We start from the raw sequence: 15,854 nt of genomic DNA, 5'->3' as shown, positions 1-15,854 counted from the left end.
ATGTTCTACTGCTTATGACAATGATTATTCTATGAGATCTTTAATTATGTTCATATTTTAGCAAAACTAATCTGAATAATGGTCTGTAAACTTTCTAGAAGATTTTCAGTTTTATTTTCCTTAATGATGCATTAGGATTGTGTAAGGCTAATAGTTTTACAACTGACACTTAATTTTCATTTCTCTGGCTGTAAATCTTAATTTCCTTTACTCTTATTCCCTCTCTGACTCTGTTTCCCTGTAGCTGATGTCCTTAATGCTTCTCCTGCTCCTAACAGCCAGGAAGGTAAAGGCCATTTGGTTGAGCTTTTTAACTGCATGACATCAGCACTGCATCTCCAGCCTGCTGTTAAACGGGACAGTGTGAAAACACGGTTTCTACTTCATATTAAAAATGCAATCAGCAATCAGATATTTTTGTATGGCACTGTTAACTGATCAGGAGCTGTTAGAAGGCTGCATGTATGACACTGGTTATGCATAAAAACAGTTTGGTCAAAGCATCAGGAATATCAGGAATGAAATAACACCATTCCTTTTGTGACAGTCACAATATTTTGGTCTAGAAAGACCAAATTAGTAGGTGCATGATTCTCTGATAAATACGTAGCTTTGAAGCGGAATTTCTATAGATACAAAAATATTTATTCATGGTCAATGTAAGGAGAGGAAAGCCAAAACTTGCTGTCCGAAGACATGTATGTGCTTGATATTGTTAATAGTGTTTGGACTCAAGCAATTCTTTGCTATTCAAAATATCAGTTGTTGTCAGATGGCAAGCTTAATTCATTTAGTGTTTTTGTTTTAAGGATCTCATGAGCACAAAAGGATGGGCTTTAAAAGAAGTGCAAAATATTAACCAAAGCTGAGCATTAAATTTTTAAAGTAGAAAGTTACTATTAAAATGCTTTGACCAGTAAATGCATAATTTTGGCATCTGGTTATTCAATTAAGATTCACAGCATTGTCCACAAATATTAATTCAAATTTAATATCCAGTTTAAATTGTTTGGCTTTATGTTTATTAAAATACCATTAATTTTTAGATAACATTCTTGAAGACCGACCTGAGAATAAATTATCAAGTGATAAACTGCAGTTTGAATATAATGAAGAGACTGCCAAAAGAATAAAGAAGGCTGATTGTGCTACTTACAATAATAAAGGAAAGGTAGTTCTGCTTTTTACCCCTTTCTTCTCAGCCACGCTTTGATATATAACCAACTTCAACAGGATTTGAACAGTTTAGGTAACTGAGACATCAAATGGTAAATGTGTTTTACTGAAGACAAATAGTAGAAAGCATGGAAACACACCAGAGAAAATAGATCAAATAGAGCAAACACTCAACATACTGTTCAGGAAAAGTCCTCAGAGGTTATTGTATATACAGACTGTTTGGCTGAAAATTTTAAGTGTCGTTGCTCTTCATGAAAGAATTCATTGAAGCAAGATCCAGATGTTTATTTAGATATCTAATTTCAATTAATGTCAATGGAACTGAAGATTTCATCTACATCTTCAGCATCTTTGTGTATTGAAATAACATTAAAATACTACACTATGATATCAGATAGCCATGTTACAGTTTATTAAATCACCTGACTACTGAACAATTCCATTGCTGTGTAGTAAATTGCAGTTTCTCCTGAACACAGGTGGTTTTTGTCTTAAATGTTTGTAGAACTGACTCTTATTAAGGGCTTTGCACACTACCATGGTATCAGTAACAGGCATTGATGCATAAAACCTGCCCAGGGAGATGTGTTAGGTGAAGACAGCAAATCATGTAGGAAGAATGAGGGATTTTGAAGACATAAGTAAAATATTCAAGAGTACTTTTGCATTCAGTAATTTTATTATTCCATGTTCTTGGAATTGTTACATAGGTTTATGACATGGAGCTGGGAGAAGAATTCTACCTTCCCCAAAATAAAAAGGAAAGCAGACAGATAGCACCAGAGCTGTCAGATCTTGTCATTTACTGTCAAGCAGTAAAGTTCCCTGGTAAGTACACTGCCTTGTTTTATTGCTTTAAACTTTCAAATTCTTGGAAACATTATGTTTATGTTTTGAATTAGTTATTACAAGTATATTCAAATTGAAGTAGTCGAGGAGCTTTTTTCTTGATGATTTGGGAGTCTACATAATAATAGCTTCTGGCTGAGAAGCGGTATTCATAAATTATGTGGAGACATATTGTTTGTCATATTAAAATGTTTACGAGAGTGGAATTTGCCAGTCTTCACAACTTAGACAGCTGTTTCATTGCCAAATGCCAGATAACAGAAAGCTTTATCTTAAGAGTTCCAAGTTTCCATCTAAGGACCCACTGAATTAGGAAGGAAAATATTCTTCAAACCTTGCAGGAAGAGCTTGTCACATGTCTTTAAGTGACCCCAGTTCAGTGTGTCTCACCTTTGTCTACAGTGCATCTTCTGTTCTTATCCTCAGTGGATAGGAAGGGAGATATTTGCAGGGGTAAAGGAGCCTTTTCATGCGGTAGGTGGGAACAGCTGATTGCACACTCACTCTCTTTATGGAAAGGGTTAAGGATATAGGAGGATCTTCCTTTGTACAGTAGGAAAAATAATGTTTGCAGAAGAAAAGGAGAAGGAGTAACTGAAGAGGTCACTGATAGTTACTTGTTCAGTGTTGAAACATGAGGCTGAGTATGTATTGGCTCATACTGTGTACATAAATAATTTTAAATTGAGAATATATTGTTTATTGATGTGTTTAATGTTTTGAATGAAAAATCCGATTTTTAATGGAATGGTTCTCTGTGGAAAAGTTAGCAATTCTGCCAAACCATGATCTTATACAAATAGAACTATAATCAGATTAGAGAAGCTAACCAAACATAAAATAGTGTCAAATAGGCAAGATAAACATGCTGAAAAATGGGGACACATTCTTTTATAATCTTCTATAACTTTAAGAATTGTAGGTATCACTTGTAAAAATAATAACTTCTAAAAATTAAAATCTGATACTCTTTTTAATGAGATCTGCAATGAGATATCTTTCAAATAAAATATTTTCTTTTAAAGAATGATATTCAAGATTAAACAGAGGCAGTGTAGGTAATTCCAAGCATTTTGACACACAAAGTAGTTCAGATGTTCTTATTAAAGTATTTCAGTTTTTTAATGTAATTTCAGTTATAAAGCAAATACCTGCTTTCCTTATTGGATTTCTTCCTCTTGCTTTAAAGGGGACATGAAAATGGGTTAAGAAAACAGGTTTCTTTCACAGAACGCATGAAACTGTAGAAATTAGTTTTCCAACAAATTTTGACTCCTTTGAGACAAGTTCTGCCTTCTCTGCAAGATAGTAGACTTCCACTGGCACCATGCTACTGACTGAATTCCTGTGCTCAGATGGAGAGCACGGATACTGTTCCTTAATGCGAGAATAAGGGTAGTTGATGCAAGACTTTGTAGCTCTGTTGACCAGATTCCTAACCAACTCAGGCAAGGCAAGTGTCTTGGAAACAGGGAGGACAGAATTCATGTCAGTGGCTGACCACAAACTAACGGGCTTTCGATCTGAAACAGGTGGTGAGTGGGTGCCAATTACAAGCTAACCTGCTACTTTATCATGATTAGATGAGAAGTTCAAGGGAATTTGTCATCCTCTGGATTAATAATCTGACAGTGGTAAAGCAGTGTGTTTATATCTAACACAAGCAGTGGGCACTAAATTCTGTAGTCAAAGAATATGGCATAGAGGTTGTAGGGAAGTACTAAACACGTCAGTATGGTACTATGATAGGATCTATGTGCAGTATGATGGCATCTAAACTGCTCCTACATTGACCAGAGAGTTGGATCAGATGGCTTCTAGATCCTTGCCAACATCCACTATTTTGTGAATTTATGATTCTATGAATAGGTGATGCTATATTGTGGAGTCAAGTTTAAATTGGAGTGAAAAATGGGGCTTGTCTCTAGGAGGAGGTGTGTCACATGCAAAGCATGGCCTTGGGAAAGACTGAAAGAAAACTCCCAGCTGCAGCTTTCCCTGTGGTCATCACGCTGGCTGCAGTTAACACTGCTGTTTTGTGTTGCACTCTCTGGTGATTTATGAGGTTTGTCCGTTTCCTCAGTGACTGTCTCCACAACAGGATTTTGAAACCTGGATCTTGCTTGCCAAATCCATTTGATCCATTGAAAACTGGCATTAAGTAGTGCTGGAAGCACACAGAGCATAACTCCCCATTCTTCTAGTCAGTTCATATTCCTTGATCTCAGCCTCTACCTCTATCTTCTGTGTTTTGTGTGTATGCTTCGGCCCAAAGAGACAGTATGTCTCCAATATGAAAACATTACATATACCTGAAATTTTACTAACCCAAGTAGTTCCATTGAAACTGTTAGCATAATTTTACTAAGTGCACGTAGACATGCTGTAAATATTGAGAGCTGAAAATTTACAGCTGTGGGCAGGTTTCAGTAGAAGAGAGTCCAGTATATCCTTTGTGATCTACATTTGTAGTTGCAATATTAGTATTAAATCCAGAACTGTCTTCAGACAGGTGTGAACAGGCGCAAATTCAGGAAGGTCATTTTTGCGCAATTAGGCAAATAGCAGTCTACTTTGCTTTGCTATATTTTATATCATAAGTACATCTTGGGTCTCTGAGATCATCCCACACCTCACTGCTGTGGGTGTCAGAATAACTATTATGTGTTTTGACTAACTTTAATTTTGGTTTTCTATGTGCTCTCTCCAGACAGAAACTGACTTTAAGGGTTATTAGGTGTTTTCACTTCACTGGAATTTAGGTCATTACTTTTATGATTATTTTGCTAGAATGCATATGTTTGAGCAATTGCTATTCTAGAGCTTTCCAGCTCCACTTCTAATACATATTGTCCATTAAATGCTTAGTGGATTTTTCACATCTACCATATTTCTCATTGGTGAAATACATATTCTAAACAGAAGATAACTCTGAAAACATCTTGAAGTTAAACTGTTTAACCAATAGCATTTGAGCTTTTTCCTTTACATTAGGTCTTTAAATCATATTCTTGCACATATTTAATTATGTAGGTATCCAAGATGAATTCCATGATATTCACTACTGTGCAGATTTATTGCTTCTGTAGAAAGGACCTTTTTTTTTTTATTGTTCTAAGGATGAAAACATTGAGACTGTTACTGCACTTTTTATAGTATTAGTTAGGACCATTTGGTAATTTGAGCCAAAGCCACAGCATTCCTCAAGGCAAAAAGTAAAATGAGAAAAGTTATATCACAGAGATATAACTACGTATTGTATTGCCTTATGTAAGTTTTTATATAGATTGTATATATAAACATACAGAATATGTACATATATAAAGACATGTCTGTATGTAAATATGTTAACATTAAATTATGGAGAAAAATATGCTGCTTGCCCTGTGTACTGTATGACAGGCATATTCATGCCTTCAAAAATAATTAAAATATGATGGAAATTGTCATGCCCTCTTGGTCATTTTTTTTGGCTCATTTATTTTACATTTATGGGAACAGGCTTGTCAACTCTAAACCCATCTGGCTCTAGCAGAGGAAAAGAAAGAAAGAGCAGGAAGTCCATTTTTGGCAACAATCCTGGCAGGCTGAGCCCTGGGGAGTCAGCTACCCTTGCCAAAGCATCTGGAAAAGGTAAAGTTAGCATCTTCTTTCACCAGTCACATGGAATGACTGTAATCCAACACATGTACCAGACCAAGTTGTTAAAGATCAAATACTTTACAGTGTGTAAGATATTGAACTTTGGAATGTTTTTTTGTTAGTGCAGCAGGTATTACAGTAACACTATCACAACTGAAGTGTTGAGTGTAGAATGTTAAAATAGGATTACTTGGTCAGGAATATGACGACCCTAATTAATAAATGATTCAAAACTAGCATATAATTTAAGTGATGTATTTTCAAGTCAGTATTTTAAAAGACGTGAGTGAATACTCTCAAAGTACAAATGGAAGGCAGAACTGTTGGGCTGGATCTAGAAAAACATTTTTAGTGTCTGAAGTAGGACTTAGTTGCCTAAAATTCAGCCAAGTCTAAACATGTAATTGTGCAAACTCCTGTGTTCTACAGTGGAGATATTTAGACTCTGCAGGTGATTCAGATTGTGAATTTGGAAATTGTACTTTTGTGTATGAACAGATGTAAAGAAATACAAAGAAAGTAGAGAAAAGGTTCTGGAGCAGGAATGAGACTGAGACCCCCTGCCTTTCAAGAGAATGCCATAAACAGAAAGTTAGAGTTGTACCCTTTCTTGTACTCATTTTCTGGCTCAAGGAGCATTGTATTTCTTTCAGCCCAAGGGCATGGCTGCAGCAGGTAGTTAGATTCCCTTCTAGAGGCCAGTGTCATAAATATGAAGAGGTCTAATGTCTAATTCTAAAGAACATAAGAATTTTGTTGGCTTTGTCCCCTAGTTCTCACAGCCTCTGTAGACTGCCTGTTGGGAGACTTGGCAGCTGGCTTTTAATCTTGCCTCCCTTCTTCATGTAAAATGTATAAATGGGAAGAATGGAATTTTATACCTTTATTTCATTCAGGCAAATGCCAATTAAGTATTTATTTATGAATATGGTTGTTAGCACATCTAATCATGATACCATTTCAGTGCTTAAACATTACGTTTTCTCTCATGGATTGTTCTTACTGTATAAGAAGGATTGTGGCACACTGAGTACTGTCATTTTCCAGGATCAACTTTTCCTCCTATAAGCAAAATAGGCACACATCCTTCACCATGAAACATTGAATTTCTGGAGTCTCTGGATCTGCAGCTGTAACTTGAGGATACTGTTTATTTCCTAGGCCCTTTTGATGTGATGCGGCAGACCTGGGAAGATCCTTGCTCTCCATACAACTCTCCAGCTTCTCTCAGTGCTATCATAAGGACACCCAAGTGCTATCATATCTCCTCCCTGAATGAGAACGCTGCTAAGCGGCTGTGCAGGCGGTACTCTCAGAAGTTGATCCAGCACACCACATGCCAGCTCCTGAGGACCTACCCTGCTGCCACACGCATCGACTCCTCAAATCCCCATCCACTGATCTTCTGGCTCCACGGCGTGCAGCTTGTGGCTCTTAACTACCAAACAGATGGTATGGGTGCAAAACCACACATTTTAATACATTTCAAATGTGAAGTAAGTCCTTAAAATGTGAATTTGTGTTTGATGTTTGTTTTTACCTGCTATTACGAGAAGAGAGGAGTCCAGGGAGACCTTACTGCAGCTTTTCAGATCATGAAAGGGGAGAGACTTCAGTGGGACCTGTTGTGACAGGACAAGGGGTGATGGTTTTAAACTAGAAGAGGGAAGATTCAGGCTGGATGTGAGGAAGACATTTTTTACAATGAGTGTGATAAAATACCACCACACGTTGCCCAGATTGGTGGTAGCTGTGCCGTCCCTGGAGACATTCAAGGCCAGGCTGGATGTGGTTCTGAGCAACCTGATCTAGTTGAAGATGTCCCTGCTCATTGCAGAGGGGTTGGACAGATGACCTTTGAAGGCCCCTTCCAGCCCAGACTATCCTATGATTCTGTGACAATCTGGTCCTTGAAAGTAGTCGTCCCAGAGTTCAGGAGTTTTATGCCAATGCAGCAGATCTCCTGGTAGCACAGAAGTTCCTGAACAGCAGCACCTTCCATTTTTATTATTATTTTATTGCTGAAGGCTTCTTTTTCAGCAGCTGTTTTCTCTTTTGGATAACTTCAAGTATAAAAAGCTACTGAACTGTCTTTTACTTAGAAGTGCCACCTAAGATGCTGGTTAAATGTTGATCAAAACATTTTGGGGCCATTTCCTATCCTGTGTTCCTGCACCTTTTTGATGCGGGATACATTAAGTCATCCACAAAGCTACAGAGTCAATGCTTGTGCATTCTGCAGTTCAGGGCAAATACCTAGAAACCAAATATCTATGTGTAGGCGAGCCCTACAATAGGATAAAGGCAATGGAAAGGCATAGAAGATAATGAACTGTTATTATAGTGTCGTATAATTAAGTATTGGGATAGATTGGATACATAAATTGCAGCTATTTCTGAAAACCAAGAATGACCTGATAGTTCATGATAGACATCATGTTTTCACTGTTAGTTTTTCCATTGCTCCTTGTCAGTTTTGGCTGTCTTGCTTTCACAGATCTTCCTCTGCAACTGAATGCAGCAATGTTTGAGGCTAATGGTGGCTGTGGATATGTTTTGAAACCTCCTGTTCTGTGGGACAAAAACTGTTCAATGTACCAGCAGTTCTGTCCTTTAGAAAGAGATCTTGATAATAAGGAACCAGCTATATATTCTTTAACAGTAAGTACATTAAAAAGGAATTTCATGCAGCTAAACAGGTAGAAGTAGACAACATTTAACTACAATCTTTAACCAGCATTACAGTTATGCATCTGTATGAAAAGATTGAGCCTTTAATTGTTACTTGTGCTTCTGAAGATCAGCTAGCAAAAATTGGAGGGGAAGGAGCAAGAATTGTCTTTATTTTATTGGCTGGTTTGTATCCATAGTTACTTTCAGTGTTTCCTTCACAATATTTGTCGAAACCCAATCCTGAAAGCTTTTTCTCTGGGACTACACAACATGGGCCTGGATGTTTCACACGTTTGTGAACACTTGAGAAGCTACACAAAAAAACCCACCAAAACATTATGAAAAGCTGCACTGAATCTTCAAAAAAATTAAATACTTTTTTAAAACTTATATAATAAGATACATAATTCATGGATTTATGGCAAAAAAAAAAAAGTATTCTAAGCTAGTGTTTCAGAAAAGTGAGATTCATAAGAATCCAAATTCTCCCAGAGGTGGGAATTGCACCCCTAACTCTTGTGTTGCGTATGCCAAAGCAAGCCTGAGGTCAGTGCCATCGCCCCACAGTAATGGAGAGGAAAATTTGATCCTTTCTGACAACTTTACCGGTACATTCTTTCTGGATTAACTTTCAGATGCCTTGAATGGTTACACTCATGATGTATGGTGTATCGTTTTCAGAGGAAGGATACCATAGCAATGGTGGCAGGGACTGAGGCAGCTCTGCTTCTGAAATGCCTGCCCTGGCAATTACAAAAGTAGGGGAGTGTTGTAATTAAATCAGCATGTTAATAAACTGGGCTTAGGAGCGTGATAAACAGCATTTAGCTCAGAATCATAACAGTAAAAGAGTTACTCCACTAATTGATTTCTCTGTGTACTCCTTGGATTCAGATTGTGTCTGGACAGAACGTCTGCCCTAGCAATAGCACAGGCAGCCCATGCATCGAAATCGATGTGCTTGGGATGCCTCTGGACAGCTGCCATTTCCGGACGAAGCCCATCCATCGCAACACTCTCAACCCCATGTGGAATGAACAGTTCCTTTTCCGGGTTCACTTTGAAGATCTGGTCTTTCTTCGGTTTGCAGTTGTTGAAAATAACAGCTCAGCTGTAACAGCTCAGAGAATCATTCCCCTAAAAGCTCTAAAAAGAGGTACAGTGTGTGATACCCTATGCCAGAATGGCATATTGTAGTGATACCCTGTGCCAGAATGGTCCGGCAGGTTCCTGGACTGAATCCTGCTGGGAGGGGTGTATGTTTAATCAGTTGGCTGTACTTTTCTAGAGGAGATGGAGCAAAATTCAGACAGCGTGCTTTGCCCTGGCATTGTGGTGCTGATCTAATAGACTTCCTGAGAGCTGGAGGCTGCCTCCAACTTGTAAAGAGTCAGAACCTGTGCTGATGCAGAGACTGGGACATTTTGTGTGCAGTTGCTCTGATCCTGAGCTGTGGTTGTGAGGTTGTGTTCACCTTGAGACCTGCTGCTCCCTTAGGCAGCAGGGATTGGTTTCATTCCCCACTTTCCTTTGCCCAAGAAACTGCTCTATTTGGTGACCACTGGGCAGAGGGGAATTACCCTTATTGCAGCCATGGCTGGAGGAGAGGTGAAGGAAGGGTGGAAAAAGGTGAGAGAGAGATGAGGAAGCATCATTAATTCTGCGGCACCTGGGAGAGGGAGTTTCCATATTGCAGGCAGCTCTTCGGCAGAACATCAAAAATACTTTCACATTTGCTTTGCCCCGCTCTATACCACACAACAGTCTTAGCATATGAAGAGATCTGGCTATAGATACCTATTTTCCCAGTGAGATTTTGTTCTTGTTTCATTCATATTCTAATATTTAGCTGGTTTACGTATGAATATATTGCAGATTTAGGGCAAAACAAAGGTAGGCAGCTGTATGAGCCACTCGGCAGTTCTCAGCATGTGTTATGCTGTTGTACAGTCAAAGAGTGTTAATGCAGTGTTATTACACTGCTTTAAAGCCTATAGATGTGGCAAGCTGTAGGTATAAATATAGCAAATTTGAGTGTTCATTTATGAGACTTGCATCCCAGGATGTGGCAAAGTATTTACAGAGGGGTTTTTTCTCTTCAGGCTATAGACATGTCCAGCTCCGTAACCTGCACAATGAAGCATTAGAAATTTCTACTTTGTTCATAAACAGTCGGAGAATGGAAGAAAGTCCCTCTGGGAACACCCTGCCTGCATCTGTGGTAATTTAATTATGTTCTTGTGAATGCCGTGTTCTTGTCTTGGTGACTACTATGGTCTGGAAACTTCTAGAACCAAACTGTTCAAAGACATTAGTCCCTAAACTTGCACAAGTGTCTGAAGTACCCTGATGCCTAATTCTTTTGGGCTTCAGTGGAAGTAAGGTTATCCCACCTGGCTCAGACTGTTGGAGGGTAAATCTTTTCAATCTCTGGCTTCTGGTATATTTGCTTATAGAACTAGAACTAGCAGAAGAAGCGCTGGAGGAGGAGTATGGCTGAGCAGCAAGGTTCAGAGCCACCTCATGTATTTCTTTATGCATGCATCATAAGCAATGTATATGAGACCAAAAAAAAAAAGGAAGATGCAAATTACCAACAACTTTGGGATAATGAGAGTAAGATTGAATTCTGTTACAGGAAAAGATGGAGCCTGTATTTCCATATGAATGTGCCCATTTATATGTACAAACATGTATACTTACACATATAAATGTGTGTATAATATATATAAATATGTGTGTATGCATGCGTGTACGGATGTGATTTTTTTGTTGTTTTTTAAATAGCCACTGATTTTAGGTTCAGTACCTTCAATCATGTATATTATTATTTTGCTGATTCCTAAAGTCTTAGATAAGACATCCTGAGTCTGTGTGTGCAGCACATACGTTGCAGATGTTACCGTCCTGTGAATACATGCCCAACACATACCTTGGTGAATTACTAGGGCAGAAGGGAAGAACATAAATGTTTTCAAGGGTAAAATGAAGCCACAGATTTTTATCCAGTAATTCATAAACTGAATCCGAATAGTCTGAGCTCAGCTAGAATGGATAATGAGCAGTGGAGGTCTGTCCTTTGTCCAGTGGCAGTTTATGTACTCCTCTTGGAAAACTTTCTTCTTTCTCTTCAGCTTCAAGGCAGGGGAGGGTCTTTGGGGAGACTGGTTTGTTGGGTTTTCTTTTAATACCTGGATCTGTAGTGTAAGATCCATGCATTAGCAAAATAGCTTTGCTTTGTCAAGGTCCTTACAACTTGTGTGCACAGTTTCTGCTAAGCAACCTAAAAATAACAAACCTGTGTAAAGCCATTCAGTAACCTGTTGAATGTTGCCTAAACAGCTGTTTAGTATGGGAGAAAGGAAAGCTGCTGTGACCTACAAAGTGACAATTCATGGAATTCCAGGCCCGGAGCCTTTCACTGTGTTTAACGTAAGTGGAGGGACCACAGCTGCACAGCTTCTCCATCAGGTAAGTTGCCCTCTGAATTGCAAGAGCCCACACTAACATCACTCTGGACATTTGTCTCCCTGCATTTCCCACATGGAAGATCGTTGTTCATTCATCACAGCAAGGAAGTGATTTAGCAAAGTATTACTGTGGAATAAATTACATTGCAAACACAGAAGAGCATCAGTGAAATTTTCCCAATCTTGGCTTCAGAGAATGAGTTTTACAATCTTAGAACATATTCTTTATTAGTATTTTACTCTTCGGACGTATGCAGATGAGAAAAACAATGTTTCTGACCAATGGAGGCAGTGGGCTGTCCTCACAACAAGGGCAAACATTTCTACGCAATTCTTTGAACTTGAGCACCATAGGAATAGAGTAAAAGAGGGCTAAGTTCATGAGTAGAAAAAACAGTTAGCTCAACAGGCATTGTTACTCTAGCAGTGGGAGAAGACTGTACGGTCCCTGAGATTCTGAATAAAGTGTCTGGCCAGCCAAACACGACACAAATAAGCTTAAATAGTACTGCCTTGTCTGGAATAGTTGAACTGCTTGGCTAAAGAGAACAGTACATTACCCTGGAGTAAAATATCTGAATAAATAGCACATCAGAAATCTTGCCTGCACTGTCAGGATAGCTATTGATTCTTAAAGCCTCCTTGTTCATTCTCATTTATAACTACTAATTATGCAGTGTTTATATTTAGCTAATTGCTGTGTGTTTATTGTGGTCTCTCTTAGCTCTTGGCTGCCACAAAAGGCACCGAGTCATGTGCTGCAGACTATTTTCTGATGGAAGAGAAAAGTTTTATATCTAAAGAAAAGAGTGAATGCAGAAAACCACCATTCCAGAGAGCAATTGGGCCTGAAGAAGGGGTAGTGCAGCTTTTGAACAGTTGGTTCCCAGAAGAAGGATACGTTGGAAGGATTATCTTTAAAACCCGAGAGGAAGTAAGTCTGTTTTATCTAAACTGTTATTTACAAAGGTAGCTAAAAATAGCTGTTAGGACCAGGAAACAAAAGGGTGTAGTATTTGTTTCACTATTTGGAGACTAATGTCAGTGCTGTGTACATCATCTAAAACCAAACATAACTGTAAAGTGAAAGAAATTAGACTTTATACACCTGTGTGACACTAACTTGACTTCACTCAGCTCTAGTACCAGCTGTGGTGTTTAATCATTATTGCTTAGTCAGCAGTTTGATACCACTGGCTTCCTGTTTTGACTGACAGGTCTGATTTAATGCAAATTGAGACATTGAGCTGATAGGACATTAATATGAAGATATTTAATACCAAAGGATTGTAGGTAACAGAACTCCAGATTACAATTATCAGTCAATTTAGATGCCAGCAACTTCTCTGTTCAGAAAAATTAGAATGGATTTTCATATTAAAGAAGTCTAAAAACCTCAAAGGATGATTAAATTATCAATGATAGCCTAAAATAATTAAATAGGTGATTTCTATTAATTTAAAGGAGGAAGACGAAGTGATAACTTCAGTTTAAACTATGAGTAAAACATCCAAAGCTTGACAATATGCTACTGCCCGGGCTTGTGAGAGAGGCAAAAGAGCAGGAGAAAGACACTGATCTCATTTTCAGAGGCACTTCCACTGGTCAGTTTAGCATGTACTGAAACTTGTTTAGTCTGGACACAGCAATACATGCACACATCATAGGTTTATAAACAACATTTTACATACATAAATGACAGAGATGCTCTAGGATACTTTAAAATGAAAAGAAATATTTTAACTGATTATTTTTATACAACTTTTGATAAAACTGCGATTTTTCAGATTACCATGATTATTATGCAAATCTTTATGTTGTTTTCCTCTATTTCTAGTATTTGGAGCATAAATCACTAGGTATAAATTTGTTTGTGGAAACAGTAGCTTCCTTAATTAACTGCAATATTTACTTTGTAAGTGCATGTGACCACAAGTGTGCCACTGCCAAACCCCATTCTTTCAGAAAACCCGGGTTAGAATCTGTCTTCGTATATGTGCAAATCATGCTGCAGTTTTGTCCTGTGATGGTGGGACCTCAAACCACTCCCTGTAATTTTGAGCCTTTCTGTGGATAGCAGCCTCGGATCTCGGAGCTAGAAACAAAGCTGCAAATTTACATGGAGAAACATGGAGCAGGCCCACTTGCAGGGTGTGATATACAGCCCATTATTTACAGCGTATGAATTCAAGCTCTTTTACAAGGGGCTGGGGAGAAATGCATCATCTGAGAGAAGGAGGGAGGAATTCTGTCTATAATGTGCAGTAGTTATTGAGCCTGACAAAGGACGGAGAAGCAGCCGTCTTCTTGCCCCACGTGACAATGTTCACTCAGAGTTCTTGCTGCCTAAATTCTTTTGGCTTTAGTGCAGGGACAAGCAGAGAAAAGGACATGTTCCACCATCTCCCATCATACTGCTGCCATTACATTACAAACCATGATTTTGCATACATAAGGAGATGCAAACATAAGGAAATGAAGGATTTAAGTGACTGGTTTTGCATAATGTAGTACTATGCACGCCCCCATTCCATGCCGACTATGAAAGGTATTTTAGACACTGTTTCTAGAAACACAGGTATTTGTCATCAGCAACAGTGGCTTGTCAAAACTTCTATGTAGAAGACTTGCATTTGATGAAATAAAAACTGGGGCAACAGCACAGTGTTCAATTTTCATGTGATAAAAACCTTTTGTGACCTCCAGCTCTGAGTTACCTCTCTGAAGGAAACGATTTTGTCTCTCCTTTTTTCTACAGAATTTAAATGAGAGAAACATCTTTCAAGAAGCAAAGGAAGATGCAGCCATCAGCTCTGAGGATGACAGTTTCTTTGTTCAGGTACATGATGTTTCCCCAGAGCAACCACGCACCGTCATCAAAGCTCCTCGTTTCAGCACAGCTCAGGACGTCATACAGCAGGTAAGCAGCAGGTTTCCTTGTAGTAGGACTGAAACTCATAGGGTGGAGGTTGGTTTCACACAAGATAAGGTGGGGTCTGGTCTCAGCACTAGCTGAGGAATTGGTTTAGTAACCTGAATCTGAGGCAACGCTTTCCTTTTTGTCTTCCTTTTCAATGCTTTTGAACAGACTCTTTGCAAAGCCAAATATTCCTACAGCATTTTGAGCAATCCAAATCCAAGTGATTATGTGCTGTTGGAAGAGGTGACAAAAGAGCCAGCAAACAAAAAGTCCTCCATGTCTAAACCATCTCAGAGGATCCTCTCTGATCAAGAGTGTGTGTTTCAGGCCCAAAGCAAGTGGAAGGGAGCAGGAAAATTTATCCTTAAGCTCAAGGAACAGGTTCAGGTAAAAGATTAAATACTTTGCAGCAGGTTTTACGGATGGTGTACGATCAGCTTAATGGGAACCTGTTTTCAGTGGGAGGGAGACATGACTGGCGTGAGGGTGGACAGGGAGAAGAGACTACAACAAAAAGCAGATTCCTCTTTTCTGTGCAACTTCCTTACTTTTTTTCTTTGCCAAACTGCATCAGTTGCACCCAGCAACCCGATTCCCTCACAGCCTGCAACTCCTGTGACACCCTTTATCTTCTGCTACCAGCTTTCTGTTTTCCAAAATCTTCTGGCTGTGCACGCCATTCTCCCCATCACAGGAAAGCAGAACAAATGGGCAGAATTTAACTACTGGAATAAAGTCCCTTTATTCCTGCCCAGTGAGAGAGTTCTGTTGCTTTATCACAGTCTTTGGAGAACAGCAGGAATGATGGACATGCCTGTGCAGAGAAAAAGCTGTGTTCTCCCTTCCAGCAGATGCCACCAACCCACAGCAGTTGTTGCTTTTAAGTGGCTGCCATAAGCACAGATTTTTATATCAGTTTATACCAAATCTGCTGAACATATCTTTGACAATGCATAATTTTCTATTAATTTATTCAGAACAATCAGAATGTGCTTGGCACATGGAATTTCAAAAGGGAGGACTGCTTAGAATAGAAATATTTTAGGTGTTTTCATATTAATTCCATGTTTCACAGCTACGAACATCCTGTTAGACCACTTCAGTGATGCAATTTATTTCTC

The 15,854-nt window shown here is 38.8% G+C and overlaps 1 protein-coding gene across 1 annotated transcript in view; it reads left to right on the top strand.

Annotated features, from left to right (window-relative positions):
• The window catches only part of PLCE1 (phospholipase C epsilon 1), a 150,722-nt gene that overhangs the window by 129,528 nt on the left and 5,340 nt on the right, over positions 1-15,854 (top strand). Inside the window, exons 22-33 of the mRNA XM_065671906.1 lie at positions 245-286; positions 1,047-1,171; positions 1,890-2,007; positions 5,530-5,661; positions 6,832-7,122; positions 8,168-8,331; positions 9,238-9,499; positions 10,446-10,564; positions 11,686-11,814; positions 12,538-12,747; positions 14,572-14,733; positions 14,902-15,120. Coding sequence (XP_065527978.1) covers positions 245-286; positions 1,047-1,171; positions 1,890-2,007; positions 5,530-5,661; positions 6,832-7,122; positions 8,168-8,331; positions 9,238-9,499; positions 10,446-10,564; positions 11,686-11,814; positions 12,538-12,747; positions 14,572-14,733; positions 14,902-15,120 — 1,973 coding nt within the window. The remainder of the gene's footprint in view (positions 1-244; positions 287-1,046; positions 1,172-1,889; positions 2,008-5,529; positions 5,662-6,831; positions 7,123-8,167; positions 8,332-9,237; positions 9,500-10,445; positions 10,565-11,685; positions 11,815-12,537; positions 12,748-14,571; positions 14,734-14,901; positions 15,121-15,854) is intronic.

The sequence above is a fragment of the Lathamus discolor genome, chromosome 3 (assembly GCF_037157495.1).
Source record: "Lathamus discolor isolate bLatDis1 chromosome 3, bLatDis1.hap1, whole genome shotgun sequence".
NCBI lineage: Eukaryota > Metazoa > Chordata > Aves > Psittaciformes > Psittacidae > Lathamus > Lathamus discolor.
Note: the sequence above shows the minus strand (reverse complement) of the source record. Positions and strands in the feature narration are given on the sequence as shown.